Source organism: Megascapheus bottae, chromosome 2, assembly GCF_031878675.1.
Source record: "Megascapheus bottae isolate mThoBot1 chromosome 2, mThoBot2.hap1, whole genome shotgun sequence".
Lineage (NCBI taxonomy): Eukaryota > Metazoa > Chordata > Mammalia > Rodentia > Geomyidae > Megascapheus > Megascapheus bottae.
Genome location: NC_143510.1, coordinates 90,302,388 through 90,327,398, shown reverse-complemented (window position 1 = coordinate 90,327,398; position 25,011 = coordinate 90,302,388). Strand labels below are relative to the sequence as shown.

Genomic DNA, 25,011 nt, shown 5'->3' with positions numbered 1-25,011 from the left:
CTTCTCAGATCTCAGTAGCAGGGATTATAGGTTGGAGCCACAGTAGGGGTGGGGGAGGGAGGCAGGCCTGGTTGGGCTACTGACTCAGCAGGGAGACAGGGAGAGCTCTGTGAGAAAGCAGGGCCACAGGAGCACAGCCCCAGGGCCTGATGGGAAATGGCCACCTGCTCTGCTGGCTAAAGATGGAGCTGGGTCACAAGCTGCAGTGTGGGCGCAGGAAGGCCAGCTCCCCAGTTCGATCTGACCCAGCACTAGTCAGAGCTAGACTTAATCTCCAGTCCCCAAGCACCCTCACTGCCTTGGCTAACACCCAGAAGGTGAGGATCTAGAGGGACCCTCTCAGTCCTGCACGGGCTAACGGTGTCCTGGGGATCAGATATACCCTCTTCTCCTTTGCACTGCGAAGCCCCTTTGTAGTGTGTGCTATGCAGCCAATTTCCCAGGCTTCCTGCACTCCTGACCACTGAATGGTAAAATTTCCAGATTGGCCCAGGCTCATCCTCTTCCTCCAAGGGGAACTTGGGAGGCTCCCCTTGCTGCTGCTGCTGGTGGTGTGGGGCGACCTCTTGTGGCCACACATGGGCATAACATAGCTGAGGCCTGCCCTACCTTCCCGAGAGGCCTGCTCAGCAAAGTTGATTCCCACAGCAGAATCCCTATTTTTTGGTTTTTGTTTTGCCAGTCCTGGGCTTGAGCTCAGGGCCTGAGCACTGTCCTTGGACTTCCTCAAGGTTATAGCTCTACCACTTGAGCCTCAGCACCACTTCCGGTTTTTGATATGTATGTGGTAAAGAGGAATCAAACCTAGGTCTTCGTGCATGCTAGGCAAGCACTCAACCACTAGGCCAAACTCCTGGGCACAGAATCCCTGTTTTTAAATAGATTTGTCCAGACAAGGCCATTGTACGAAACAACAGAGCAGAGCAAATCTAGCGGTTGTTCACAGGGCCCTGCTCGGATCTCAGGGAATGTCTAGGCAAAGTAATGTCTGGGTAGCTCCTTATTCTGTGCATGGATCAGCTGGGCTCAGAAAGCTCTACTACCTGGATGTCTAGGCCTGCCTGCCTCCAGCCTCCCCGGCCCACTGCTTGAGGCAGGCTGGCATCTTGGCTCCTGGTGCAGTGGGAGAGCAGGCTGCCATCTCCCTGACTCTGAGCACCCCAAGTCCTTGCCATAGTGCCCTATGACCCATCACCCAGGTTTACAGGGCCTGCCTTGCCCTGTGCATGCCACCAAGGCCAGCCACTCAGCTTTCACACACAAAGACGACTTGGGCTGCTAGGAAGTGTAGTCTCTGGTGTGGGGGAAGGGTTGTAGAGAAGGGATGATAGACACACAGAAGGAATAAATGTCCTGACGTCCCAGCCTGAGATGCCCTCGGCCATAGTGAAGAGCCCACAGTCCTGCACCCTGTCTGGGGACCCTCCTGAAAGACTCTCAGTGAGGCCTCCCCCACGTTGTATCAAATAGTCACAAATTACTATTGTTATACAGGAAGGGTATTTGAATGGTTTTTAAGCCATGAAAGTCATACTGAGGCCTTTCTCCCCCAACCCCAGCCACTGCTACCCTCAGTCATAGGGGCTCCTTACGGGCCTGAGTTCCCTCCTGGGGTCGGATCACAGCTGCAGGGAGCATCTACCAGATGACCAGGCGATTATAAAACCGGCTCAGCTGGAGCTCACCAAGATCTAGGAAGCTGACACCCTAATAACACCCCCAATGCACAGATGAGACTATCAAGGCTGCACAAAGTTAATTGGCCCTAGTGAGCCAAGAATAGCCCAGGAATGTCCCCATAGGAGGTGGAGCCAGTGGGTGTGTCGAGAGGCTAAGATATTCCCAAGAGCTATGGGCTCCCAGAGACAGAGAGCAGGTCCTGCAGCGTTAGCTCCCCAGGTTCTGAGCATGGATGCTTAATCCCTACCTTTCCTCTGAGCACGCCAGGTGATGTCTCATGAGTAGCCCACGTGAGGCCTGCCTCTGTGCTGGCACTGTGCCGGCAGTGACAATCATAGCTCACACTTCCTGTACCAGCAGCAGCCTGTGGAGGCCTTGCGTTGTCCCATGGGGCTGTGGGTGAGTTCCCCACCCCCCCACTCCAGAGTGTGGCATGAAGGCGCTGAGTCTGAGCTGTGCAGAAAAGGAGAACAAGGGATGAGCTCCTGCTCCATCTAGAGACCTGGGCTGGGAAGAAGAGACACAAAGCCAGTCCAGGAAGCCAGCTGGTAGGAAATGGGGAGAGGGCCTGGCCCTGGGGGAGGTGACAAAGTTGAGGACATAGGGGGAGAGGGCCTGCCTCTCAGAGCTACCAGGGAGCCAGGCCAACGAGGTGGGATTTAAAGATGAGGAACTGCACATTTATTGAGCATTTATTGGGAGTAGGACACGGTCATGGCATGAGGGCACAGAAATGAGGAAGATACAGTCACCCGAAAGCTTGGATCAATCTCTGCGAATCTGGGAGTGGCCACCGTGATCGGAGGTGAACTCTTTGAGCTGCCTGCATGAAAGTGTCCATAAATGCTGTGTGTCCCATCACAGGCCTGGGTGGGGTGCTACAGCCAGCCCACATCAGATCACTGAGGAGACACACAAACAACCCCCCAGGGGTCAGGGCACCAAGCTCCTTGAAGGTTGCTACCCCCTAGAGCTGCCAAACGTGTTCCTGCTGCCAGGAAGTCTGACATGAAAGTTCCCACTTCTGCCAGATCTGCCTCTGCCTATGATGGTTAAATGACAGACGCCAACACCCTAGCTGCTGACTGATGAGGCCAGTGGTGGGAGAGTGGGAGGGGGAGGTTGGCCTCAGTTGCAGGGAGGTGACTGGTGACTCTCATGGAAAAAAAAGAGAGAGAGATGAAAGGCCTTACTGACTTGTGGAAGGTCATTGAAGCACCTGGTATGGCACATGACAGCTGTCATTACTTGTGCTTTATGCTAAGGGGAAATGGCTCTGATTAAGAGACTCATCCAGCATGTAGAGTGAATACATAGTCTTATCTAGTCTGGATGGGGTCTGCAGTATCCCTCTCCTTGTGTGCCTGTGCTACAGCTGGACTTTCCCTCTACTGTGGACAAGGCCTGACCAGGGACCAGAGACTCACACCTATAATCCTAGCTATTCAGGAAGCTGAGATCTAAAGATCAAGGTTCGAAGCCAGCCCAAGCAGAAAAGTTCATGAGACTCTAATCTCCAATGGACCAGCAAAATGCCAAAAGTGAAGCTGTGGCTCAAGTGATAGAATACTTTAAGTGGACAAAGCTAAGAGACAAACACCTAGGCCCCGAGTTCAATCCCCCATAGTGGCACACACATAAAAAAAGGGAGAGATAAGGGGCATTGGGGCTTTCAAGTGGGTCCTGGTGACACCTGAGCAGCAGGGCTGGATGCGAGTTACATCTTTGGTTTACCCCACCAAGTGCAGGTCACTTTCTCTGTCAGGTGCCTTTTGATTTCTTATAAACCAGGAGAAACACTGAATATAGTAATAAATGAATGTGTAGTAATTAAAGTCCAAATCTAGATTATAGTCAACTTTGTGCCAACAAAGTTGTAAAACATAATTAACTTACAAGGATATACAAATCCTCGACCAGGAGTTTGGCTTAGCATGCATGAAGACCTGGGTTCAATTCCTCAGTACCATAAACAAAGAAAAAGTGTTGTTGTGGCTCAAGTGGTAGAGTGCTAGCCTTGAGAAAGCCCAAGACAGTGCCCAGGCCCTGAGTTCAAGCCCCAGGACTGGCAAAAAAAAAAAGTTAAAAGAACATAAATCCTCGTGTATATTAAGCAAACACTCTATCACTGAGCCCCTGAATGTTTTTCTTTTTCTATGTTTGCCTCCAAGGTGAGGAAGAAAGCCAAACCTGGTGAGAGTTGCCAGCCTCACCATCCTAACAGGGCAAAGCCCTCCTCAACCCCACCCAGTGACGACCTAAGAAAAGGCAAGAGCAAGAACAAAGCAGTGGGGAGAAGGCAGCCCATAGGCAATCTGGCCTCTGGTTGCTCATGTGTGCAATCAGGTGAAGAAAAGAACACAGAAAACCTTTGGTACTGCCCATCCACCATCTTTTGGGGATGGGGGAGGAGGCAGGATCCCTAGTTTGTTCTGAACCCCTAAATCAGAAAGATGCTGGGTGAGCAGATAAAAAAGTGTAAAAGATAGGCACCATAGGGAGACGTGCAGGGTGGCGTCTCAGACAGATGTCAAGGAGAGAGGGGTGTCATGAAGATGGTCAGGACAGAGAGGGTCCTGGCACATCACAAGAGCCTGCAATGCCAGCGCCAAGAATTTTCTAAGGGTCTTTGTTAGTTTTCTGTGGCGAATGTAACAAAGTACTACAAATCTGGTAAAACAATGGAAACCAGAAATCTGTTATTAGTTTCCCTGGGTCATAATCGCGTGTCAGCACTCGAGGCTTTACGAGAGGGTCCGTTCCTGGCCTCCCGTTCTCCGGCTTCCGGTGGCTGTGGCCTTCCTTGGCTTCCAGCCACGTCACTTGACCTCTACCTTGATGGTTCTGGGCCTTCCCACTTCCTCTGTTTCTCCTCGGGAAGGATTTTAGGATCACCTTGAGGGCCTCGCCTGATAATCCAGGATAATAACACTTGAAAATCTTTAGTCCCATCTGCAAAGCCTTTTCATTTAGGTAATACTCACAGATGCCAGGATTAGCACCTAATATCTTTGGGGACCATGGCTCATTCAGACAGCACAGTTTAGGAGGAGATATCTACTGGGCCCTAAGAGAAGAGGGAGCAGGCTCTGCATGAAGGGGTGGGATGCAGAGACCCTCCTCTACTTGTGGGCTGCCTCTCTGATTTGTGTTCTCTGGTCAACAGACACAGACAGGCTCCTCAGCAAGCTCTAGGGTTGAGCGAGTGATTGTGCTAAGGAAACCCCTTTTCCAGGTGGTGCAGTGGAGGTCAGAAAGGGGTTCTGTTTGTATCTAGAAGACTTCCTGTTTTCTTAGTCTAGATTCCCCAACATTTCCTGTGCCTGCATCTGTGACTTTGTCATGTCTTGTTCTATATCCTCTTCGCACCTTGAAAGTGGTGATATGGCCCTGGGTCTCATCTTCCCTTAGAAGAGCTCACAGGAAGTTGCTCATGCTCAACTGTACTGGCCGTACCTGCACAGCAGGCCAGTGGGGCCAAGGGACAGGACCCCTGAAGTCAGGGACACACTACTCAGCTTTCCTGGCTTCTTTTGACACTAACTATGGGACCCTCTTTTATTGTGTGTCAGTATTGAAGCCTGCACTCATGGCCTTGTGCTCTCACTTTTTTTTTTTTTTTTTTTTTTTTGCCAGTCCTGGGCTTGAGCTCAGGGCCTGAGCACTGACCTTGGACTTCTCTCAAGGCTAGAGCTCTACCACTTGAGCCTCAGCACCACTTCTCGCTTTTTCTATGTATGTGGTACCAACGAATCGAAACTGGATCTTCATGCATGCTAGGCAAGCACTCTACCACTAGGCCAAACTCCTGGCACCTCACTTGGCTTTTACACTGAATGCTGGCACTCTACCATTTGAGCCATACCTTTACCTATGGCTTTTTGTTGGCTAACTGAAGATTAAAAAGTCTCACAGATTCATCTGCCCAGGCTGGTTTTGAACTGAGATCCTCAGATCTAGGCCTATTGAGTAGCAAGGATTAAAGGTGTGAGTGTGTGTGTGTGTGGGGGGGGGGTTCTGTAGGCACCCCTTCTTAAAAAAAAAAAACAGGGAGTCTGCAAGATGGGGGAGCCTCCTGTCATGTCTGGAACCCTAAACTTAGGCCCAAAATGGAATCTTCTCATTTCAGTTTGGCTTCCTGCAAGAAACGGAAAACCTCAATGACACCCCCCATCCCCAGCCACACCCCCTCACCCCCCACACCCACCCCTCCTCACCCCCCCAACTACCCCCTCACCCCCCCACCCCCACCACCGGTTCCTCATCTTAAAGAAAGGACTGGCTGGGACATCACACGAGCGCTGGGCGTACGACAAGCCTTCCCGGTCCTTGTCGAGCTTATTGAGGCCTGGCCACCGCACCAGGCCTCAGCCACCTTGGGCGCCATCGGGGTCCGCGAGGCGCGGACCGAGCCCGCCGCCGTCGCCTCTGGGGCCCCGGGGACGGCGCCCGGCCGCGTCGGCTCGGTGGGCAGCGCCCAGCAGCCTCAGACGCTTGGCCACAACACAGCAAGTCCCGGGCACGGGTCCCCGTCTCGCCCGGGGCCTCGCTGCGACCTCCCGGAGCCCGGGGAGGGGCGCGTCGGCCCCGGCTCCCACGCGCGGACTGGGGGGGGCGGCGCACGCAGGGCCGCGGGGCCCACGCGGGGGCGGGGCGAGCCGCAGCCTTTGTGTTCAAATCAGCCTATGGGCGGAGGCGGGGGGCGGGGCCTTCCCGCGGGGCTCAGCCAATGGGCCGCGGCCTGTCAGCGTTGACTGACAGGCGCACACATACACACTGGGCCACGCGCGCGCCGCCCAGCCCCACTCGCGCAGCGCGGGTTTCCGCCGGCAGCTTTGTCCACCTGCCCGGCCCGCTTCGTCCCTCGCCGCCTGTCGCTGGGCGCCGGAGCCCCGAGGCCCGTCCTCCACTTGGCCGCACGGGACACCGCCCGCGGATCGGCCCGCGGGAAGGGGGCGCGTCCGGCCGTCGCGACAGGCCTCGCACGCCCGGGGCCACGCACGGAGCAGCCGCGCCAGCAGGTAAAGTCGCTGGCGGAGTCGTGCGTCCGCGCTCCCGGGTCGCCGCCGGCCCCCGGGTCGCCGCCGGCCCGCTCGGGCCAGGCCCGAGTTGCCGGGCCTGCTTCTTCCTCCCCGGGCCAGGCTGGGCTGGGCTCCAGCCCCGCGCCGGGCAGGCGCACACCCCTCCCGGGCCGGCCGGGCCCTGACGCCCCGCCCCGGCGCCCGGGGTCAGCGCGGGGCGGGGCGCCCAGCCGCCCAGGCCGGCCCGGGCAGTGCCACTCTGGCCGGGCCGGGGCCGGCAGCTCCCTGCCTGAGCGCCGCCCGCCGGACTCCGGGCACTGGAGGGAGGCCCGGTCCGCTCCGCTCAGAAACAAAACAAACCAAGCCGGCAGCGGAGGGGGGGAGGGCGGGGGAGGGCGGCCCAGGGCGGCCCAACCTTCACACCGACCCCACGCCGTCCTGCCGTCCCGCGTGTGATGGGGCAGAATCCAGCTCACCAGGGCGGAGGCTGAGGGTTTATGATTGAGATGCTGTGTTGGGGTGTGCGCGTGCAGGTACCAGGACTCGAACTCAAGACCTGGGAACGGAGGGGTTTGGACTCGTGCTCTCCCACCTCCCCTTCTGGCTTTTCGCTGGTTAATGAGAGTTGAGTTCCGCTAGGGCCGGCTTAGAACCTGGATCCTCAGATCTCAGCCTCCTGAGTTGCTGGGGACCTGAATAGAATTACGTGTTTGTTTTGTTTGTTTTTGAGGGTTTCTTGTTTTCCAGCTTGGGGGAGTGTCTGTACTGATGGGCAAAAGAGTTGAGTTTCTAGAGGTTCACTTCTTCTTTGGGAGATGGACGTGTCACCTTTTCCATCTTGCGAAACTCTACGGCAAGACTAAGTGAGACACACAGCCTCCCAGACTCCGGGAGGTGGAGGCAGACTGGCAGTTTTCAGCGATAGAGCTGCCCCTCCACCCCACCCACTTCCGGGGAGTGTTTGGGCTCTTGCCAACAGCAGCCTGGGTACTGTACAAACATGTTGCATTATTTCTGTCCCTGAGTGAAGGCTTCATTGGCCTGCTTAAGCAGGTCAAGGGTTAAGAGTTCTGTGGGCATCTGTAGCTGTCAGGTGAGGGAGGCTGACCCCCCAGGGGAGTGGACTGCCTTATATGGACTGGAATACAGCCCAGGACCCAGGCCAACTTTCTGCTGTGGCTACTACCAATTCATCTCCTTACCAACACCAGCTAAAGCCAGGAAAGGATACCAGATGGGCAATCCTACCTGGGCAAATGCCAAGTAGCCCAGACAGGAGGTTACTTGTTATCCAAATGAAGGCGCCCTAGGCCGGATGAACCTGACCTTCTGGTTCTCATAATCAGGGAATCAGGTTGAGCAGTGTTAGGGTATACCCACACAGCCCTGGTGACTGCTGGTTTCAGGAATATTCAAAGTAATGAAATCAAAAGTTCTAGGACGTCCTGAGGGGGTTTAGGATGGAGTTGCTATTTTATTATACCTGTGCTACTTTGAGACTCCAGGACGAGGGTAATCTGAGATTTGGAATTTGGGTTTCCAGAAGTTAAATGTTAATCTTCCTCATGTGGACCCCTGCCCTTGGCCATGTCCTTTCACTCCGGCCTCTTTGTCCCAGTGATCAGTCAATGCCTTTGGTGCCACTTGGCCTGTGGGCTTGCACTGACTGCAGGGCTGTGCTGCTTTGCCTCCCTGGACTGGGACTGTTAGTTTGTTAGGAAATATTTGTTGTGTCATCACAGTTGGCAGCCTTGTTCTGGGTATATATGGAGCTATAAACAGACTGCTTTTGAGACGCACAGATATTCCCGAAAACAACTTGCAAACCCTTTGAGTAGAGTAGAAAGCCCTGGATGTTGCCACCTGTCAGGTCTAAGTGCAGATCCTGGCCGTCACCTCTCAGCTGGGTGACAGTGGACCCATCTGCTCAGTGTCCCAGGTTCCACCCTCATAGATGGGAGTGGTGATGCCACTTGGATTGTCTCTCGTGGGCACCACTGATGGGGTTGTACAGAGGAATGCTTAGGCATTTAACCGCATATCTTATCATCACATCAAGCCTGTAGCAGCACAGTCTGCACTGAGGGGCCACAGAGTACAAGAGAGGCCACGGCTGAGGGAGGATACAGAGTGGGGAAAGGGTTTCCGGCATGCACACGTGACTGGGCCCCAGGTCAGCGAGTGTGGCTAAGAGGAAGGAAAGAAAGGCGCGTTCCATGGATGCAGTGGCAGCTCCAGCAGGAAGGCAAGATAGAGGAGGGCTGGGCTAGAGGGCAGCTGGGCAGGGGGGATTGAAAGTCTTGTCTAGCACCTCTGAGGCACCTGCCTGTGAGATCCTTTGTCCCACACCCAGCACTTGACACAGACTTCACTGTCAAGGAGGATAAAGATAAGTAAATTGGCCATTAGAAAACCGTATGAAGTGCCGGGAGTTTGGCCTAGTGGTTAAAGTGCTTGCCTGGCATGCACGAAGACCGGGTTCGATTCCCTGGTACCATATATATAGAAAAAGGCTGGAAGTGGTGCTGAGGTTCAAGTGGTGGAGCTCTAGCCGTGAGAAAGTCCGAGGACAGTGCTCAGGCCCTGAGCTCAAGCCCAGGACTGGCAAAAAAAAAAAAAAAAAAGAAAACCTTATGAAGCCAGGTGCCTGTGACTCACGCCTGTAATTTTTTTTGTGTGTGGGTCATGGGGCTTGAACTGGTCCCTGAGCTCTTCAGCTCCAGGCTACTGCCCTACCCTTGAGCGAAGCCCCACTTCCGCATTTTCTAGAGGTTAATTGGAGATAAGAGTCTCAGGTCCTTTTGTGCCTGGGCTGGCTTTGAACCTAGATCCTCAGATCTCAGCCTCCTGAGTAGCTAGGATTACGCCCAGCTTTATGCCTGTAGCTCTTGCTACTCAAGAGGTGGGATCTGAGAACTGAGGTTCGAAGCCAGTGTTGGCAGGCAGATCAGTGAGAGTCTTTTCTCTAGTTAACCAACAAAAAGCCAGCAGTTATAGTTTTAGCTCAAGTGCTAGAATGCCAACCTTGAGCAAAGAAGCCAAGTAAGAGTGCAAGTTTAAGCTGCAAGGCAAACAAAAATAATAAATATGAAATAAAAATGTTAAAAGAAATTAAAGGGAAAGCACCATGACAGAGGCTCTGTGATTATGGAGTAAGCCATGGGGTGGGGAGTGGGCACTGGGGGTGAGGGCTAGGGAGGGACTTCACAGGGGCCCCGTAGTGCCCACATCTCCTGGCACATCTCCAGCGCACAGCCTCAAGTCTCATGTGTTGTCCTTTCTCCTTAGTCTCTCTTCAGGGGAAGAGTTCCCATCCCGTCCCATCATGTCAAGACGCAGCCAGCGCCTCTCGCGCTACTCCCAAGGGGACGACGATGGTAGCAGTAGCAGTGGAGGGAGCTCGGTGACAGGAAACCAGAGCACCTTGTTTAAAGACAGTCCTCTCAGGTAGGGACACGGGAGCACCGTCATCTCTTTCCCCTGCGCAGGCCTACAGAACACACAGTGGCTTTCTGCTGCCACCCTGGGCAGATCCAGACGCTGGCACTTGCTCGCGAGATTCTGCCTTTCTGTGAGGATGGCGGTACCCGGAGCCCCATCTTCTCCAGTCAGTGTAGCTGGGATAGCTGCCCTCACTTAGAGGACAGGAAGTGGGGAGCAGTGGCCTGATACCCAAGCCAGGCCGGAAACCCTGTAGCTGTGCTCATAGCTCCCAGCAACCCCTCCTGCTGTGGCTGAGTGTAGCAATCTGCCCTTCTCTTGTCTCACCTCCTTAGACTGCCTCAGTGGGCTGCCACCCAGGTTGGAGACATGATGCCCTGAGGCTCTGGCTAGCTCTAGGAGGCCAAGTCTGTTTGTCTGGGTTTCAGAGAGGTGTAGAAATTACTATCCCATTAAGAAGCATGGCAAATCCTGTGGCTTTGAAGTTCAAGATTGTGTTTGAACACTGGCTCCATCCCTAACTGATGATCTTGCCTATCTCTGGTGAGATTCAGCGATAGCAGGAACAGAGAAAGTACCTGTACTGGAAAGTGGGCAGGAGCAGAAGGGGTTGTTGGTTACCTAGCAACAGAACCAACCAGGAGTGCAGAACGGCCATAGCTGTGGCTTCCTGTCCCCGGCTGGGCTTACTTCCTTGTCTCTTCCCTCATGACTGTCCCACAGGACCTTGAAGAGGAAATCCAGCAACATGAAGCGTCTGTCCCCAGTGCCCCAGCTGGGCCCCTCCTCGGACTCCCACACCTCCTACTACAGCGAGTCTGTGGTCCGGGAATCCTACATAGGCAGCCCCCGGGCTGCCTCCCTGGCCAGGACTGCCCTCCTCGAGGACCGCCTGCGCAGTGAGCCCTATTGGAGTGAGTGTCCACAGCCTTCCCCCGGTGGGGTGGGGGGCTGCCTCCTCCTCAGTGTCCCCCAAAAGCCCCTGGAGCATGCTCCTCCCAGCACCCCCTGCCACAGGCCTCCCATGGCTGAGGCCCTGGGAAGCCCAGTAGAGCCCCGTGTTCTTCCCTGCCAGGTGAGGACCTGCAGGTGAGGAGGAGGAGGGGCACTGGCGGCACTGACAGCGGCAAGGCCAATGGGCTGGCGGAGAGCAGGGAGGACTTCCTGGGCTCCTCCTCAGGCTACTCTTCTGAGGATGACTTTGCAGGTGGGTGCTCCTTCCTGCCCCCCTGGGCAGATTCCAAGCCTGCTGGCGGCCAGGGCAGCCTGGCTGGGCCAGCTGGACAGTGAGAGGATAAGGTGCTGGCAGGTGCTGTCACTCACAGTAGCTACGTGAGCGAGCCCCGCCTCTGGCTCTCACCAGTGGTTCCAAGGATCGTTGGCAGGGAGAGAGACGCAAACAAAAAGTTCTGGTGGGAGCCGGAACATCAGAAGCCTCCTTTCCGTCCTTCTGCAAACATTTGCTGTCCCACTATGTGCCTGGCCTCACTGGGAGCAGTCAGGCTCCAGATCCCAAGGCACTGCAGCAAGTCCCCAGCTGAGCTGCTCTCGGCTCTGCTCCCCACAGGCTACCCGGACGTGGACCAGCACAGTTCAGGGTCTCGGTTAGGCAGTGCTGTGTCTCGAGCAGGCTCCTTTGTCTGGATGGTGTTTACTTTCCCAGGTGGGTGCTGGCAGGACCAGGGGTGGGGGCACACTGGCTCATGGGAGTGTGACTATAGGATGGGATGGGGCACCCTGGCAAGTGGGTATAGGCCAGGGAGGAGAGGAGAGGGCAATGTGCTAAATGTGACCAAGTCTTACACTCCAGGCCGGCTCTTTGGACTCCTGTACTGGTGGGTTGGCACCACTTGGTACCGCCTGACCACAGCCGCCTCCCTCTTGGATGTCTTTGTGTTAACCAGGTGAGCGAGACCCCAGCCCTGAGACTGGATGGAGAAGGATGACAGGGGTGGGAAGGATGGCGACGTGTGTGCATGCCATCTCTCCCAGAGGCTAGGGCTACACCCAGCTTTTCTCCGCAAGCAGAGTGTGCACCCCAAACCTATCACCGTCCAACACGGTGGGAGGGGGGACACAGGCGGGTTTATTCCTTTATCAGTTGCCCTTCCAGCAGGATTCTGGAACACAGGCTGTTTCTGTGGAGACCCTTTCTCCTAAACCCACCCCACACGTGGCTTTGTTCCCTCTGTTAGGCTCTGGGGTTCTGCCCCAGGAGGGGGGCTCCAAGAAAGCCCGCCTTCCATCCATTTCAGCCTGTGGTGGTCCAGGCCTCACAGGTTTCCTGGTGGTGTTGAGAAATCACAGGAGGGCTGACTCAGGATGCGAGAAGCTCACCACAGTCCAGGGCCCAGGGAGGGGCAGACAACTGGCAATGGCTGAGGAGAAGGAAAAGGACAGATTCATGCCACCCAAGAAAGGTCCTTATCCTAGAAGAAAATCATTCATTTGAAGAGGGCTTCTTTTTTTTTGCCAGTCCTGGGCTTGAGCTCAAGGCCTGAGCACTGTCCTTGGACTTTCTCAAGGCTAGCGCTCTACCACTTGAGCCTCAGCACCACTTCCGGCTTTTTCTGTGTATGTGGTCCTGAGAAATTGAACCCAGGGTTTCATGCATGCTAGACAAACACCCTACCACTAGGCCATGCGCCCAGACCTAGTTCCCCCCGCTTAAATTTTCTTTTTCTTTTTTTTTTTTTTTTTGCCAGTCCTGGGCTTGAGCTCAGGGCCTGAGCACTGTCCTTGGACTTTCTCAAGGCTAGAGCCCTACCACTTGAGCCTCAGCACCACTTCTGGCTTTCTTCTATGTATGTGGTACCGAGGAATTGAACCCCGGTCTTCATGCATGCTAGGCAAGCACTTTAACCACTAGGCCAAACTCCCAGTCCCTTAAATTTTCTTGTTTAGAGGAAGTTTTGCCAGGACTGCCTTATTTGCAGGTGATAACTTTACTTTCCATCACTCAAAGACCTGTGGGTAGTTCTCTGGTGTCCATGTCAGTCCTGGTGCCATGAGCAGCTTAGGAGTGCCACTCTAGTTCAGAACCCTGGGAGGGGTATGCGGACGCAGGGGGGCCCCCCTTTCATGTTTGCTTCCTCCTGGTCTAGGCGCTTCTCCTCTCTGAAACCATTTCTCTGGTTCCTTCTGCTGCTGTTTCTGATGACCGGCCTGACCTATGGTGAGCCTGGGGCAGGCGGGGTAGGAAATGCCAGGGGCACCGTATGTAGCAGGTGCTGGGCTAGTGACCCAGTGTGGCAGACAGAGCCCTGGGCCCAGCACTTCCCACTCTCAGGCTGTCCGGGGCAAAGGAGAAACACCCCATCTGCTGATGTCTTGAGTTGCTGTAGTTAGTAAGAGCACTCCAGAAACACCCCTGTGCCCCATGGGCGGGGACCCAGCCTGGGACACCAGCCATAAGCAGGAACTCGGGTGCTATTATTAGTAGCAGTCGTTTTCCCTCCGTTCCACATGAGGACATAGTTTGTGTATGAGTGGGTTGTTTTTACAAGATCACGTTAAATCTTGAGTTGTTTTTACGGCAAAGGCAATGAGATAGGAGAAATAAGTACCGTCTTAGACCCCAAGAGCAGTCGCTTAGTAGGAGGCCTGCAGGCTGCCCTGGTGCCATCCTGACACGTTTATGGCCTGTGCTATCCTTTCCAGCTGTATGGTCCCCCCATCTCTTCATGATTAACCAACTTACAGTTAAAGGCTGTTATTTTTTAGAGAGAGTTGGTTTTATTGGCTTAGCATCTATTCCACTTGTGTTGCTTTTCAAAATAACAGAGTAGCACATTTTTCCAAAAGTTGGTTTCCTTTTTGTTTCCTGTTACAAGAACAACCTGTTCTTATCCAGTGGAAACTGGGCACTGGCCTTGCAGTAATAATGGTCTCTTCTAATCTCGTAGCATTCTGTCCTGTAGCCCTTTCCCATGACTTAGCTCCATCTAACCGGAGCCTCACCAGCGCTGCATGGGGTTGGGAGGACCATATCCTGGCCCTGTCATGTGGAGTGCCACGGAGGACCTGCTCAGGTCCCTGTCATGTGGAGTGCCACGGAGGACCTGCTCAGGTCCCTGTGTCATCTTTAGCCATGGCACAGGCTTCCTTTCCCTTGCTCACAGCCAAGAGCCAGAAAGCAGGCCTGGCCTTTTCAGGTTCTGTTGTCTCCTCCCCCATTGTCTGTCTACGTCTGGTTTGTGTGGAGGAGGATGGCAGTGCCCAGGGCCTGACCTCAGGCCTGAGGGCTGTCCTTTAGCTTTTTTTTGTAGTTGCTCAAGGCTGTTGCTTTATCACTTGAGTCACAGCTCCACCTCTAGCTTTTTGGTGAATAGGAGATGAGTCCCACAGACTTTCTTGCCCAGGCTAGCTTTGAACCTCAATCCTCTGAGCTTAGCCTGCTGTATAGTGACGATGACAGGTGAGCCACTAGTGCCTGACTTGTGTCTGTATTTTAATGTGTCACACACACACACACACACACACATACACACACTTTTCAAGAGTGTACATGCCAGTCGTGTACTCACAGGAAGGTTCATGTGTCTGTGTGAGTGTAGCTAGGACTCCAGTTGGAGCTTCATGTTGGATCCAGTGCTGGGAAGTTTCCAGATCCCCCTCACCGAGCTCCAGCCCAAGCCTATTAATTCAGAGCATTGTGCTTTCAGGCCAGCCCAGAGCCTGGGCCCCTGGGGTCTACATTCGCACCTGCCTAACTGGTTACTGCTAGTTCCTGAATGTCACTGTCTGTGGAGTAGCTGTAAGGTAGATAAGGGGGTGTGAGAGTGTCTGAGTCCAGGAAGAGCAGAGCCCACACTGGTGACACAGGCCATGGGGCAGATTGAAGTAGCTGCTTCCTGTGTCCAGGTGCCTGGTATTGGTACCCGCATGTGCTGCAGACTTTCCCCCCTGCCGTGGCCTCTTGGTGGGCATCGGATAGCAGAAGGCGTCCTGAGGTGTGGGAATCCAGGGACATGTCCTCACACTTCCAGGTGAGTATGGAAGCCCTGGGTGGGTCTCCCCTCTGCCTGCTTCACCCCTGGCCCCAAGGCTGAGGAGGTGTCATCCTAGCTGCAGCACCCCTTTCCCTGCTGCTTGGGGTGCAAGCATCCAGGTCAAACTGCCTTTAAGTATGACTTAAAACTGTGTCCAAGCGCTCTGTGAGTGTGTAGTCTGGGCCCCCTTCTGGTCTGAGCAAGGGTCAGCCCATCTTACTGGGCTATGTGTGCGAAATGCACACAGTTGGTTGAGAGCCCTTGAGGGCAACTCTTGCACATGCGCCAGCCTGGACTTGCTCCCAGGGCAGCGGGGCATGGTTCCAGGAGAGGGAATGGGCTGGACAGACTGAAATCAGGATGTGGAAGTTGTAGACTGCCCTTCGTGGTGAGGCCACTCTTAGAGCAGGTTAAGAGGAGGCCTGCAGGACTCACTGCAGAGCAGGCAGACACAGACAGGGAGGGATGGGCTAGTTTATAACCTGACACCTGGTATCTCGAGATGGGTCAGGACCAGACTGTGCCCTCAAGGAGCCTGTGGTCTGTCAAGGGTGACGAGTAGACCTAATGAAAATATGGTAGGATCACAGGTTACTGTGGACTCTAGTTAGTTTCTTTGAACTTGGGGTTTACCCCCTGCCAGATTAAATTCAGTGCCATATTTTTAATCTTATGTTTGTGGACAGTACTTTGCTAGGAATAACCTTCGTATTTTGCAAAGAATGACATTCTGTCACAACTTCCTTTTTTATCATTGAAGGTGATAAAAGCAACTTGGTTTCAGACACCTTTTGAGTAAAAAGGGGAAGTGAAGCTGAGTTGACTCTGCTTCTGCTCGCACAGACCCCATGGAAGCTGTGGCAGCCTGGAGCGGCTGCTGGGTAGGCAGTGGAGAGGAACAAGACTATTCTACTTTTTTTTTTTTTCGGTGTGCATGTACACATATAGACATGTGCTGATACTAGGGCTTGAACTCAGGGCCTGGGCACTGTCCCTTAGCTTTTCATGCTCAAGGCCAGTGCTCTGTCACAGGAGTCACAGCTCCACTTCCAGGTTTTTGTTGGCTAATTGGGGATTTGTCTTTCCTGTCTAGATTTTTTTTTTCTGGCAGTCCTGGGGCTTGAACTCAGGGCCTGGGCACAATCCTTGGACACATTTTGTTCAAGGCTAGCTCTCTGCCACTTGAGCCACACAGCCACTTCTGACTTTTTCTGGACCCCTCCCCCCACCCTTATTTTTTTTTGTCAGTCATGGGGCTTGAACTCTGGGCCTGGGCGTTGTCCCCAAGCTCTTCAGCAGAAGGCTATCGATTGCCCTACCACTTGGACCAGTGGCCACTTCCAGTTTTCTGGCAGTTAATTGGAGTTAAGAATCTCACCGACAACTTTCCAGGGACTCAATGCCTCACGCGTGTAATCCTAGCTACTCAGGAGGCTAAGATCTGAGGATCAAGGTTCAAAGCCAGCCTGGGCACAAAAGGAGACTCTTATCTCCAATTAACCTCCAGAAAATGGAAAGTAGGGACAGCATCCAAGTGAGTTCAAGCCCCATGACCCACCAAAAAAACAAAAAAACTCACAGACTTTTGTGCCAGGGCTGGCTTTGAACCTCAATTCTCAGATCTTGGCCTCCTATGTAAGCTAGAATTATAGGCATGAGCCACCATGTCCGGCTCCTGTCTAGATTTTTATTTTGCTTTATTTTGTCAGTTATAGGCCTTCAACTCAGAGCCTGAGCACTGTCCTAGGGGTTTTCTCAAGGTTAATGCTCTACCACTTGAGCCACAGCACCATTTTTAACTTTTTCTATGTATGTGGTACCAAGGGATCAAACCTAGTCTTCCTGCATGCTAGGCAAGCACTCTACCACTAGGCCAAACTCCTGGCCCCTCCTGTCTAGATTTTTGTCATGATCCTTAGATCTCAGCCTTCTGAGTAGTTAGGGTTACAGGTGTAAGCCATCAGCACCCGCTTTTTCTTGTGATTCAGCTCATGAAAATGCGCTGCCTATTAAAATTCCTAGAATCTAAGACCACTGGCTTTCAATCCTTTATGTTTCATAAATGTTTATAATCTTGTTGTTCAGCCAACAAAGGTCCTCAAAATTCATGACCCACTATCAGGTGCCAACCTCAGGGACGCTCCTCAAAGATGAAAAAGGAAGCACTTTCAGAGTATTTGTTCCTTTAGTCCTGGTCGTCTGTGGAAGGAGTGAAAGCTGAGAGCTATAACCCCTCCTCTTTCTCCCCTCCCACCTCCCCTGTGCCTGTGCCTGTGCCTGTCCGTGCGAGCCTCAGGGCCTCCTGTTTTCTTGCTTAGTTTTTTCACTTTCCTACTTGAACCACAGCTCCACTTTCCGCTTTTTGGTAGTTATTTGGAGATGAGAGTCTCAAGGACTTTCCTAGCTTCTCAGCCATCTGAGTCGCTAGGATTACAGCCACCAGCCCCCAGCCCCAGCTGCCTGGCTTTTTCTTGGCCTGCTCCTCTGCTTAGATCTCCCCCCACCACAACCTTTACCCTCTTGACATTTGAGTCCCACAGCATGTCCTGGGCCCCGCCTCCCTCTCTCGCAGTGTGCACCCAGCTCCCTGTGGGCCCCATCCTGGGATTCCCTTCCCTCTCTCAGCCAGCTGTCTCAGTGATGCTCACTTCTGCTGCCTTCCTCCTGCCCCGCCAGGGCGAGCAGCGCCTTCTGTCCCAGGTCCATGCCCTGGAGCGCCGCCTGGATGCTCTCGCTGCCGAGTTTTCCTCCAACTGGCAGAAGGAGGCCATTCGGCTGGAACGCCTGGAGCTTCGGCAGGGGACCACCGGCCATGAAGGTGGTGGTGGCCTGAGCCACGAGGACACCCTGAACCTCCTGGAGGGGCTCGTGAGCCGCCGGGAGGCTGCCCTGAAGGAGGACTTCCGCAGAGACACCGCAGCCCGCATCCAGGTGGGGAGTGGGGCAGGGTCCCCTGCGAGGGACCCATGCGTCCTTTAGAGGTGGACAGCTCAGCCCTCTCCTGTCTTCCTTTGGTAGCCCAGAGCCTCACTCCTGCTTGGCAGGCACTCAAGGCTCTTGTGCTTTTTATGCTCGGGACTGGCCTGGACCACGATCCGCCTCTGCCTCCCTAGATGCTGGGGTTCTAGGCATGAGCCACTGCTCAGCTGGCTCCCTCTCTTTAAGCTGGAGAGTGTCAAAACCTCTGTCCCCGGCCCCAGGTTGTGAGCTGTATGTTATAATTCGCACAGTACCTGGCATGGCATAACTGTGCCAAGAGAGCCGGTGGGATGTGTGTGCCTCTGAGAAGCACTGAGGCCTGAGGCTGAGAGCTGGGGTTCAGCGCCCTGTTTTGAGTACTAGATAGACCTTCTCGTAGTAGAAGCGCTTTTCCAAGACCCAAGTTCAAATCTTCCATCCCCCTGCTGTCTGACAGGAAGAACTGAGCTCCCTGCGGGCAGAGCATCACCAGGACTCTGAAGACCTCTTCAAGAAGATCGTCCAGGCCTCCCAGGTCAGAGCTGGGGTCTGATGACTATCCTGGGTGAATGGGTTAACACCCATGAGAGAGCAAGTGAGACAGGGGGTAGGACTGCCAGAAGGACTGGTCAGTTCAATCTTTGGGCAACCCTGGGGCAAGGATAGTTAAAGAAGCTGATGGGTCTCTGAACTTCAGTATTTCTCAGCCTTGGCTCTCTTGCTCCCAGGAGTCCGAGGCTCGTGTGCAGCAGCTGAAGTCAGAATGGCTAAGGTAAGCCCATCACCTGGCCCACCCTACTGCAGGGGGGAGTGGGAGGTGGGCTTGGCTCAGGATCCTGTGCAGCCTTCCCTGGCCTATGTGAACTGGGGCTTCCATCCCATCGAGCTGTGAGATAGGTTATCCAGATGCCAAGCTGCTTGCTGTGCCCTGTAACCACCTGGCCCCTTGCATGCACAGTAGAGGGCACAGCCTACAGCAGGAGAGCCAGCTAGACATCCTCCTTCTTCCTGCCCTGCCTTTCCTCTGGAACTAGGCTGACCCAGGAGAACTCTGTGAAGGAGCTGGGGCGGCTGGAGGCCCAGCTGGCTAGCCTACAGCAGGAGCTAGCGGCCCTGACACAGAAGCAGAGCTCCATGGCGAGGGAAGTGGGGCTGCTGCCGCAGAAGATCCAGGCTGTGCGGGACGATGTGAGTGCGGAGGCCCTTTCTTCAGGGACCACCCACGGGGGCTCCTGGGACAACTGCAGAACCCGCACAGGGCAGGCCCCCTGTTTCTAGTTGATGGCCTTCAGTGTTGTTCATGTCTTTCCTTGGCCAGCTCCTCTGTGGACCCCCCTCCTCTCTCCTAGGCCTGTGCCCTAGCTGAGCGCTTCCCTGCTCTGCGCTGCTCTGCTTAGCTGTGACGCGATCTGTAAGCCTCTCTGAGTGACACGGTCTCTGTCCCCAGGTAGAGTCCCAGCTCCCCACCTGGATCAGTCAGTACCTTGCTCGAGGAGGGGGTGCCCACCCCAGCCTCTTCCAGAGGGAGGAGATGCACACTCGGCTGCAGGAGCTGGAGAGTAAGATTCTTGCCCACGTGGCAGAAATGCAGGGGAAGTCCGTGAGCGAGGCTGCCGCTTTCCTGGGCCAGACGCTGCAGAAGGAAGGCGTGGTCGGGGTAACAGAGGAGGTAAGGAGCAAGTGCTCCCCCCACCATGCTTCAACATGCTGCCTTTCTCCTTGGGCACCACAGGCCTGGCAGCCCCACACTGCCAGCGTCTCCTGTGTTCCAAAACGCAAGTGACACACAGCGGGCTCTGGTGTGGGCTCTGGCCTTGATGGGGTGGTATGGACATGCCATCCACACCTGGGCACCTGCGCCGTGCGGGTCCTGGGGTCTGCTGTTCCCACGGTGGCTGTCTTCCTGGGGGCCGAGTTCTCATGGTGTCTGTGTCCGCGTTGACAGCAGGTGCACCAGATTGTCAAGCAGGCCCTGCAGCGCTACAGCGAGGACCGCATCGGGCTGGTGGACTACGCGCTGGAGTCGGGAGGTAGGCGCAGCCTGCCTTGCCTGCCCAGGCCGGGTCCCCACAGTGCCTGGGGGGACTCTGCTGGGGGTTTCAGCAGGCAGGGCTTGAGATCAGCACCTACCACCTCACCTGGACTGCACACCAAGGCAGGGAAGCTCAGGGAGCCCTGAGGTAGCAGCCAGCGCCCAGTGGGATGGGGATGGGGCTGAGTCTTGCCCACCATGAGAAGCAAGATGAGTAGCAGCAGTCCCGCCTCTGCGGTGGGCAGCCTGAGCCCTTGCCCTTGGTTGCCACCTGCCTTCCTTTCCTACATCAGGGGCCAGTGTCATCAGCACACGGTGTTCGGAGACCTATGAGACCAAGACAGCTCTCCTCAGCCTCTTTGGCATCCCCCTGTGGTACCACTCCCAGTCCCCGCGTGTCATCCTCCAGGTGGGTACTGGTGGGCGAGCGCCTCCACGGGGTCCTGAGTGATGGACGAGCTCCCGCGCTCCATCAGCTCAGCGGGGCTGGACTCGAGGCCCTGCCTTGACTCGCCCTCCCTCCCCTCCAGCCAGACGTGCACCCCGGCAACTGCTGGGCTTTCCAGGGGCCCCAGGGCTTCGCGGTGGTGCGCCTCTCTGCTCGAATTCGCCCCACAGCCGTCACCTTAGAGCATGTGCCCAAGGCCTTGTCACCCAACAGCACCATCTCCAGTGCCCCCAAGGACTTCGCCATCTTTGTGAGCATCGGGCCGGTGTGGGAGTGGAAGGGCTGGGGGGAGCCTGTGGGCATCAGGCTGGGAGGAAGGGAGAGGAACAGACTTGGGAGATGTGAAGCTAGGGTGAGACGGGGGTTCTGCTGAGAGTTTAGGGCTCCTCCAGCCCCTCCCCACCCATGCACGCTCTTCTCCAGGGGTTTGACGAAGACCTGCAGCAGGAGGGGACTCTTCTTGGCACGTTCACCTATGACCAGGATGGGGAGCCCATCCAGACCTTCTACTTCCAGGTACGGGCAGCCCCTGTGCTCCCAGCCCACAGGAGGTGTCTCCCTGGCTCTGCCAGGTCTGGGGCTCAGACATGAAGCCCTGGTCCATGAACCTCAGTCAGAGGTGGAGGTGACACACCAGTGGATGGCTCAGCAGGGCCACTTCCCGAAGGGCACTGCTGGAGAAGGTTGGGTGAAGGGGGGGGTGGGTTGGCCCGGACACCACTGTGAAGGTGTCTGGAGGTGCAGGAGGTGCCAGGGCACAGCCCCTGGGGCCTCAGGCAGGGACTGGGCTTTAACCCGAGTGGACTCTGATCTAGGCTCACAGAAATGTGGATTTCTCAGGGCTGAGGGGACCCAGGGCCCTAAACCTGAACAAACCATGTGGATGAATGTGAGGAGAGCGAGGGTGAGGTCATGAAGAGGTGCAAAGGGATGGAGCAGGACAAGGCACCGGAGGCCTGGGGGTGAAGGGTGGGGTGCGAGCTGGAGGAGGGGAGTGAGTGAGTCAGTGAGGAGTTGGGAGGACCCTAGATGTCAGGTGAAGGGGAGCAGTGGGAAAAGGTGGAACAAAGGAAGCTGCCATCTGCCAGTGTCAAGGATGGAAGTACTAAGTGGGCCCACCAGAGAGGTAGAAGCAGGTTTGCCCACCTGTTGCAGCGGCCTGTGGGATAGCCTGGCAGTGTTGTGGGAGGCCTAGACCAAATTCCAGGAGAATTCAGGAGGGCCTGCAAAAAGGGGGCAGCAAAGACCAGGAATGGATGGCAGAGCAGTGCCATGCCAGTGGCCTCAACCAGGACGACATGCTGCAAGCCATGCCCCTAACGTTGGAGAAGCTCAGGGCGTGTGTGTGTGTGTGTGTGTGTGTGTGTGTGTGTGTGTGTGTGTGTGTGTGTGTGTGTGTGTGTGTGTGTGTGTGTGTGTGTGTGTGTGTGTGTGTGTGTGTGTGTGTGTGTGTGTGTGTGTGTGTGTGAAGCACTGTGCAGCTGAGACATACCCATAGCCCCAAACACTGTGGCTCTTAAACAACCCCCAGTGCTCCAGCCTCCATACTGGGGCAGTGTCCTTTGGCAAAAAGGATGAAGCCACCATGAAGGCATGAATGCCCCTCAGCCTCAGAGGGACCCAGCTGCCTTCAGCATGGGCTGGACCCCATGCTGGCTTGTGGGACAGTGACTCCTATAGGGACTAAGAAGTGTCTGAGAACTAAAGACAGGAGCTTCTTCAGCCCCTGGGAGGAGTTGGGCCACCACAAGGGCTGGCCCCCCCTCCGCCTTGTCTGTTGATGACATCTCAAGAGACCATGTGACACTCTTAATCTTCTCCACCCAGAACTCTAAATCGGCGGCCTCGTACCAGGTGGTGGAGCTGCGGATCCTGACCAATTGGGGCCACCCTGAGTACACCTGCATCTACCGCTTCAGGGTGCACGGGGAGCCTGCCCACTAGCGCTCCCCCCCCCCCCCGCCTGCTGCCAGCCACACGGGAGGTTTGCCCCTCCCAGCACCTGCCTCTGCCCCCCCACCCCGGGAAGGAGTGCCCAGCATCCTACCGCTGCCCCTTCAGGCTTCCTGGGCACCCTGACTTCTAAGAAGCAAGAAGACCCCTGGCCCAGGGAGATGAGAGTGATGTGAGGTTCCCCAAGCAGCAGGACAGCCGGAGGTGGCCGGCAGGCTCCAGCAAACCCCTTCACCTCCTCCTGGCGCGCACGCTGCGTGCCATATATGTAATCACCACGGGGACTGGAAGCAAAGCCCACAGCCCTCCCTGTGGGTAGAAGGCAGGCGGGTGGAGGAGGTGTCAAGGCTGAGCCACACAGGGAGGCTAGGTGGGTGCATCAGGCAGTAGCATCTGGGCTGCTTTGCTCTCCCCATAAGGCAGGTGCATGACCATGGGGAACCTCTGGCCCTGGGCCCCAAAAAAGCTCTTCTAGAAACCTGCCTTTGTCCTGGCTAGAAAAGGCCATGGGGCTTCTTGTATTTTGTAGGGAGGGAGCTGGCTTCTGTGAGCCTGAGCCACTGCCTGTGCCAGTGTGGACTCTCCAGTGCTGGGATGGGCAGTGTTTGCCCCTGATGCCAGGGTGAGGGCCCACCAGTCCCCCAGTGTAAGCTGTCCACATTCCCCCCGTTAGGGGAGGACCCAGGTCTATGTCTGAGGACATTGGCCTCTGGGGTTAGAAGGAGCAAGCAGGGGACCTCAGGGCTCTCTGGCCCAGTGGGAGAAGGGTTGTCTAACCAGGCCCCAGGGGCAACCTCAGCACTGTGTTGGCTCTTGCTTTTTGTTTCTTGCTGGGCTCCTTCTCTGTGGGATGTGGGGAGGGGTACTGGTGAAATTGCCCTGCCCAGTGGGGAGAAAGACCCACAGGCCCTGCTGTATTGTGTATATATATATTTTTCAAAGCTTTTTCTTTTTTAAAAACTGAAAAGCTAAGGGCTTGATTCCTAGCCCCGTTCTCTGGGGCACTGGGTAGCAGTCAGTTCCTAGTTCTTGGCTGCATTGGGGCCTGGGCCTGGGCCTGGCTTATGGGGTACGGCAGGTGGAGCTGCAGGCAGGCAGACACATAGGCATCCTGTTACAGGGGCTGTGTTACAGGGTTGAGCCTGACTCAGCTTCCACGCTCCACCTGGGCAGAAGCATGGCCCACAGAGCCCTGACCCCCCAAGAACACTGGGGCTTGTCTGTGCTCTCCTGTCACAAATGCTGCACTGCTGGTTCTTCATTTTTTAACTTCAGATTCTAATTTATGGCTATGCAAAAAATAAAGGCTGCCCAGGCTCAGTGGGGTGTGGTTCTTACCTGGAAGTCACAGCACAGATGCTCCTGTGAAAATTATCTTAGCAGAGTGTAGAAACCCAGGACTTCCGACTAAGCCCCGCCATGATACAGCTGGAGCAGACGTGAGGCCAACACCAGTGCCTCCAGGCTCCAGGACTGGCAGGAGGAAATGGCTTCCAAACCTTCGCCGATGGAGGAGGGGCCCTTTGTCCACTCAGTGCTGCCCAGCCAGAGGCCAAGTCAAGTGTTTAGGAAACTGCCAGGATCTGCCAGCTGAGGGTGCTTTTCCAGCCAAACTCTGAGTCCTCCCCAACTATGGACTATGGACCCTGGCAGAGAACACGAAGGCAGAATGGCCAGTGTGGAGGGGCGGGGTCAGAGGGGCTCTGTCCCTGGATGGGGCCGGGCCCACACTCATCCATACCCTCCCCGGCCCCCTCTGCACCTGCTCTGCATCTAGTGCCAGTTTCAAACGAAGGAACACCCTAATTAGGAATGACATCACTGAGCATTTCAGTCTGCCACACACCATGACGGCTCAGGGTCTCCATGCTCACACACAACACCTGACAGCCCTGGCACTTCGCCAACCCAACCCATGGTGTCCCTGAACTAAGCTCTCAGCAGGATCGCGTAGCAGGAGTCCCACTGTGCTGAGTTCGAGTCCACCCAAATTAGCCTAGAGGCTGCTACCCACCTGGAAGGGCCAGGCCTTGCCATTTGAGATAGGGAGACTGGCAGGCTCACATTTCATCCCAATGGTTACTGAGGAAGACTGCGCCCTGTAAGGACTTTTGCAGTCTTCCTGACAGTAAAAATGCAGTCATGTCCCTGTTGGCAGTGGCACCTTCTGAGTGGCTTCAAGCAGGGCCAGAACTTGGGCACACTGGAGTGGTTACAGAGTACAATGCAAACCCAATGGGGCCTAGCATGGGGTGGGCCTTGTGGGAGCAGCCCACAGCCCACGGTTGCCCTGTCATGCAGGCAGCACACTAAAAGCCAGAGCCAAAAGAGCAGGGGAAACAGTGGCTGCGGGCAGGCACATGGGGGAATTAGTATGTGCATGGGCCTGCAGCCCCCACAGCTTCAACCTCAACGAGAAGAGCCGTGCCAGCAGGGCCCACCTTGACGAGACCGGGAATGTGGACCAGACAGGGCACTGAAAGCCTT

The 25,011-nt window shown here is 55.5% G+C and overlaps 1 protein-coding gene across 3 annotated transcripts; it reads left to right on the top strand.

Moving 5' to 3' along the window:
- The first annotated feature begins 2,126 nt into the window (after window positions 1–2,126).
- Sun2 (Sad1 and UNC84 domain containing 2) lies at window positions 2,127–23,844 on the top strand. Of its 3 annotated transcripts, none has more exons than XM_090328717.1 (18): window positions 2,127–2,228; window positions 9,990–10,148; window positions 10,866–11,056; window positions 11,218–11,349; window positions 11,710–11,805; window positions 11,953–12,046; window positions 13,247–13,317; window positions 15,006–15,130; window positions 17,810–18,064; window positions 18,549–18,626; window positions 18,820–18,863; window positions 19,126–19,279; window positions 19,539–19,760; window positions 20,037–20,121; window positions 20,417–20,532; window positions 20,654–20,821; window positions 20,995–21,087; window positions 22,399–23,844. In XM_090328717.1, exons 2-18 carry the CDS (start codon window positions 10,027–10,029, stop codon window positions 22,513–22,515), a joined length of 2,163 nt encoding a protein of 720 aa, XP_090184843.1. In that variant the 5' UTR covers window positions 2,127–2,228; window positions 9,990–10,026; the 3' UTR covers window positions 22,516–23,844. The 3 variants fall into 3 exon arrangements, with proteins under 3 accessions (XP_090184843.1, XP_090184841.1, XP_090184842.1); XM_090328715.1 differs by lacking the exon at window positions 2,127–2,228 and adding an exon at window positions 6,477–6,701; XM_090328716.1 differs by lacking the exon at window positions 2,127–2,228 and adding an exon at window positions 7,119–7,234.
- The last annotated feature ends 1,167 nt before the right edge of the window (window positions 23,845–25,011 follow it).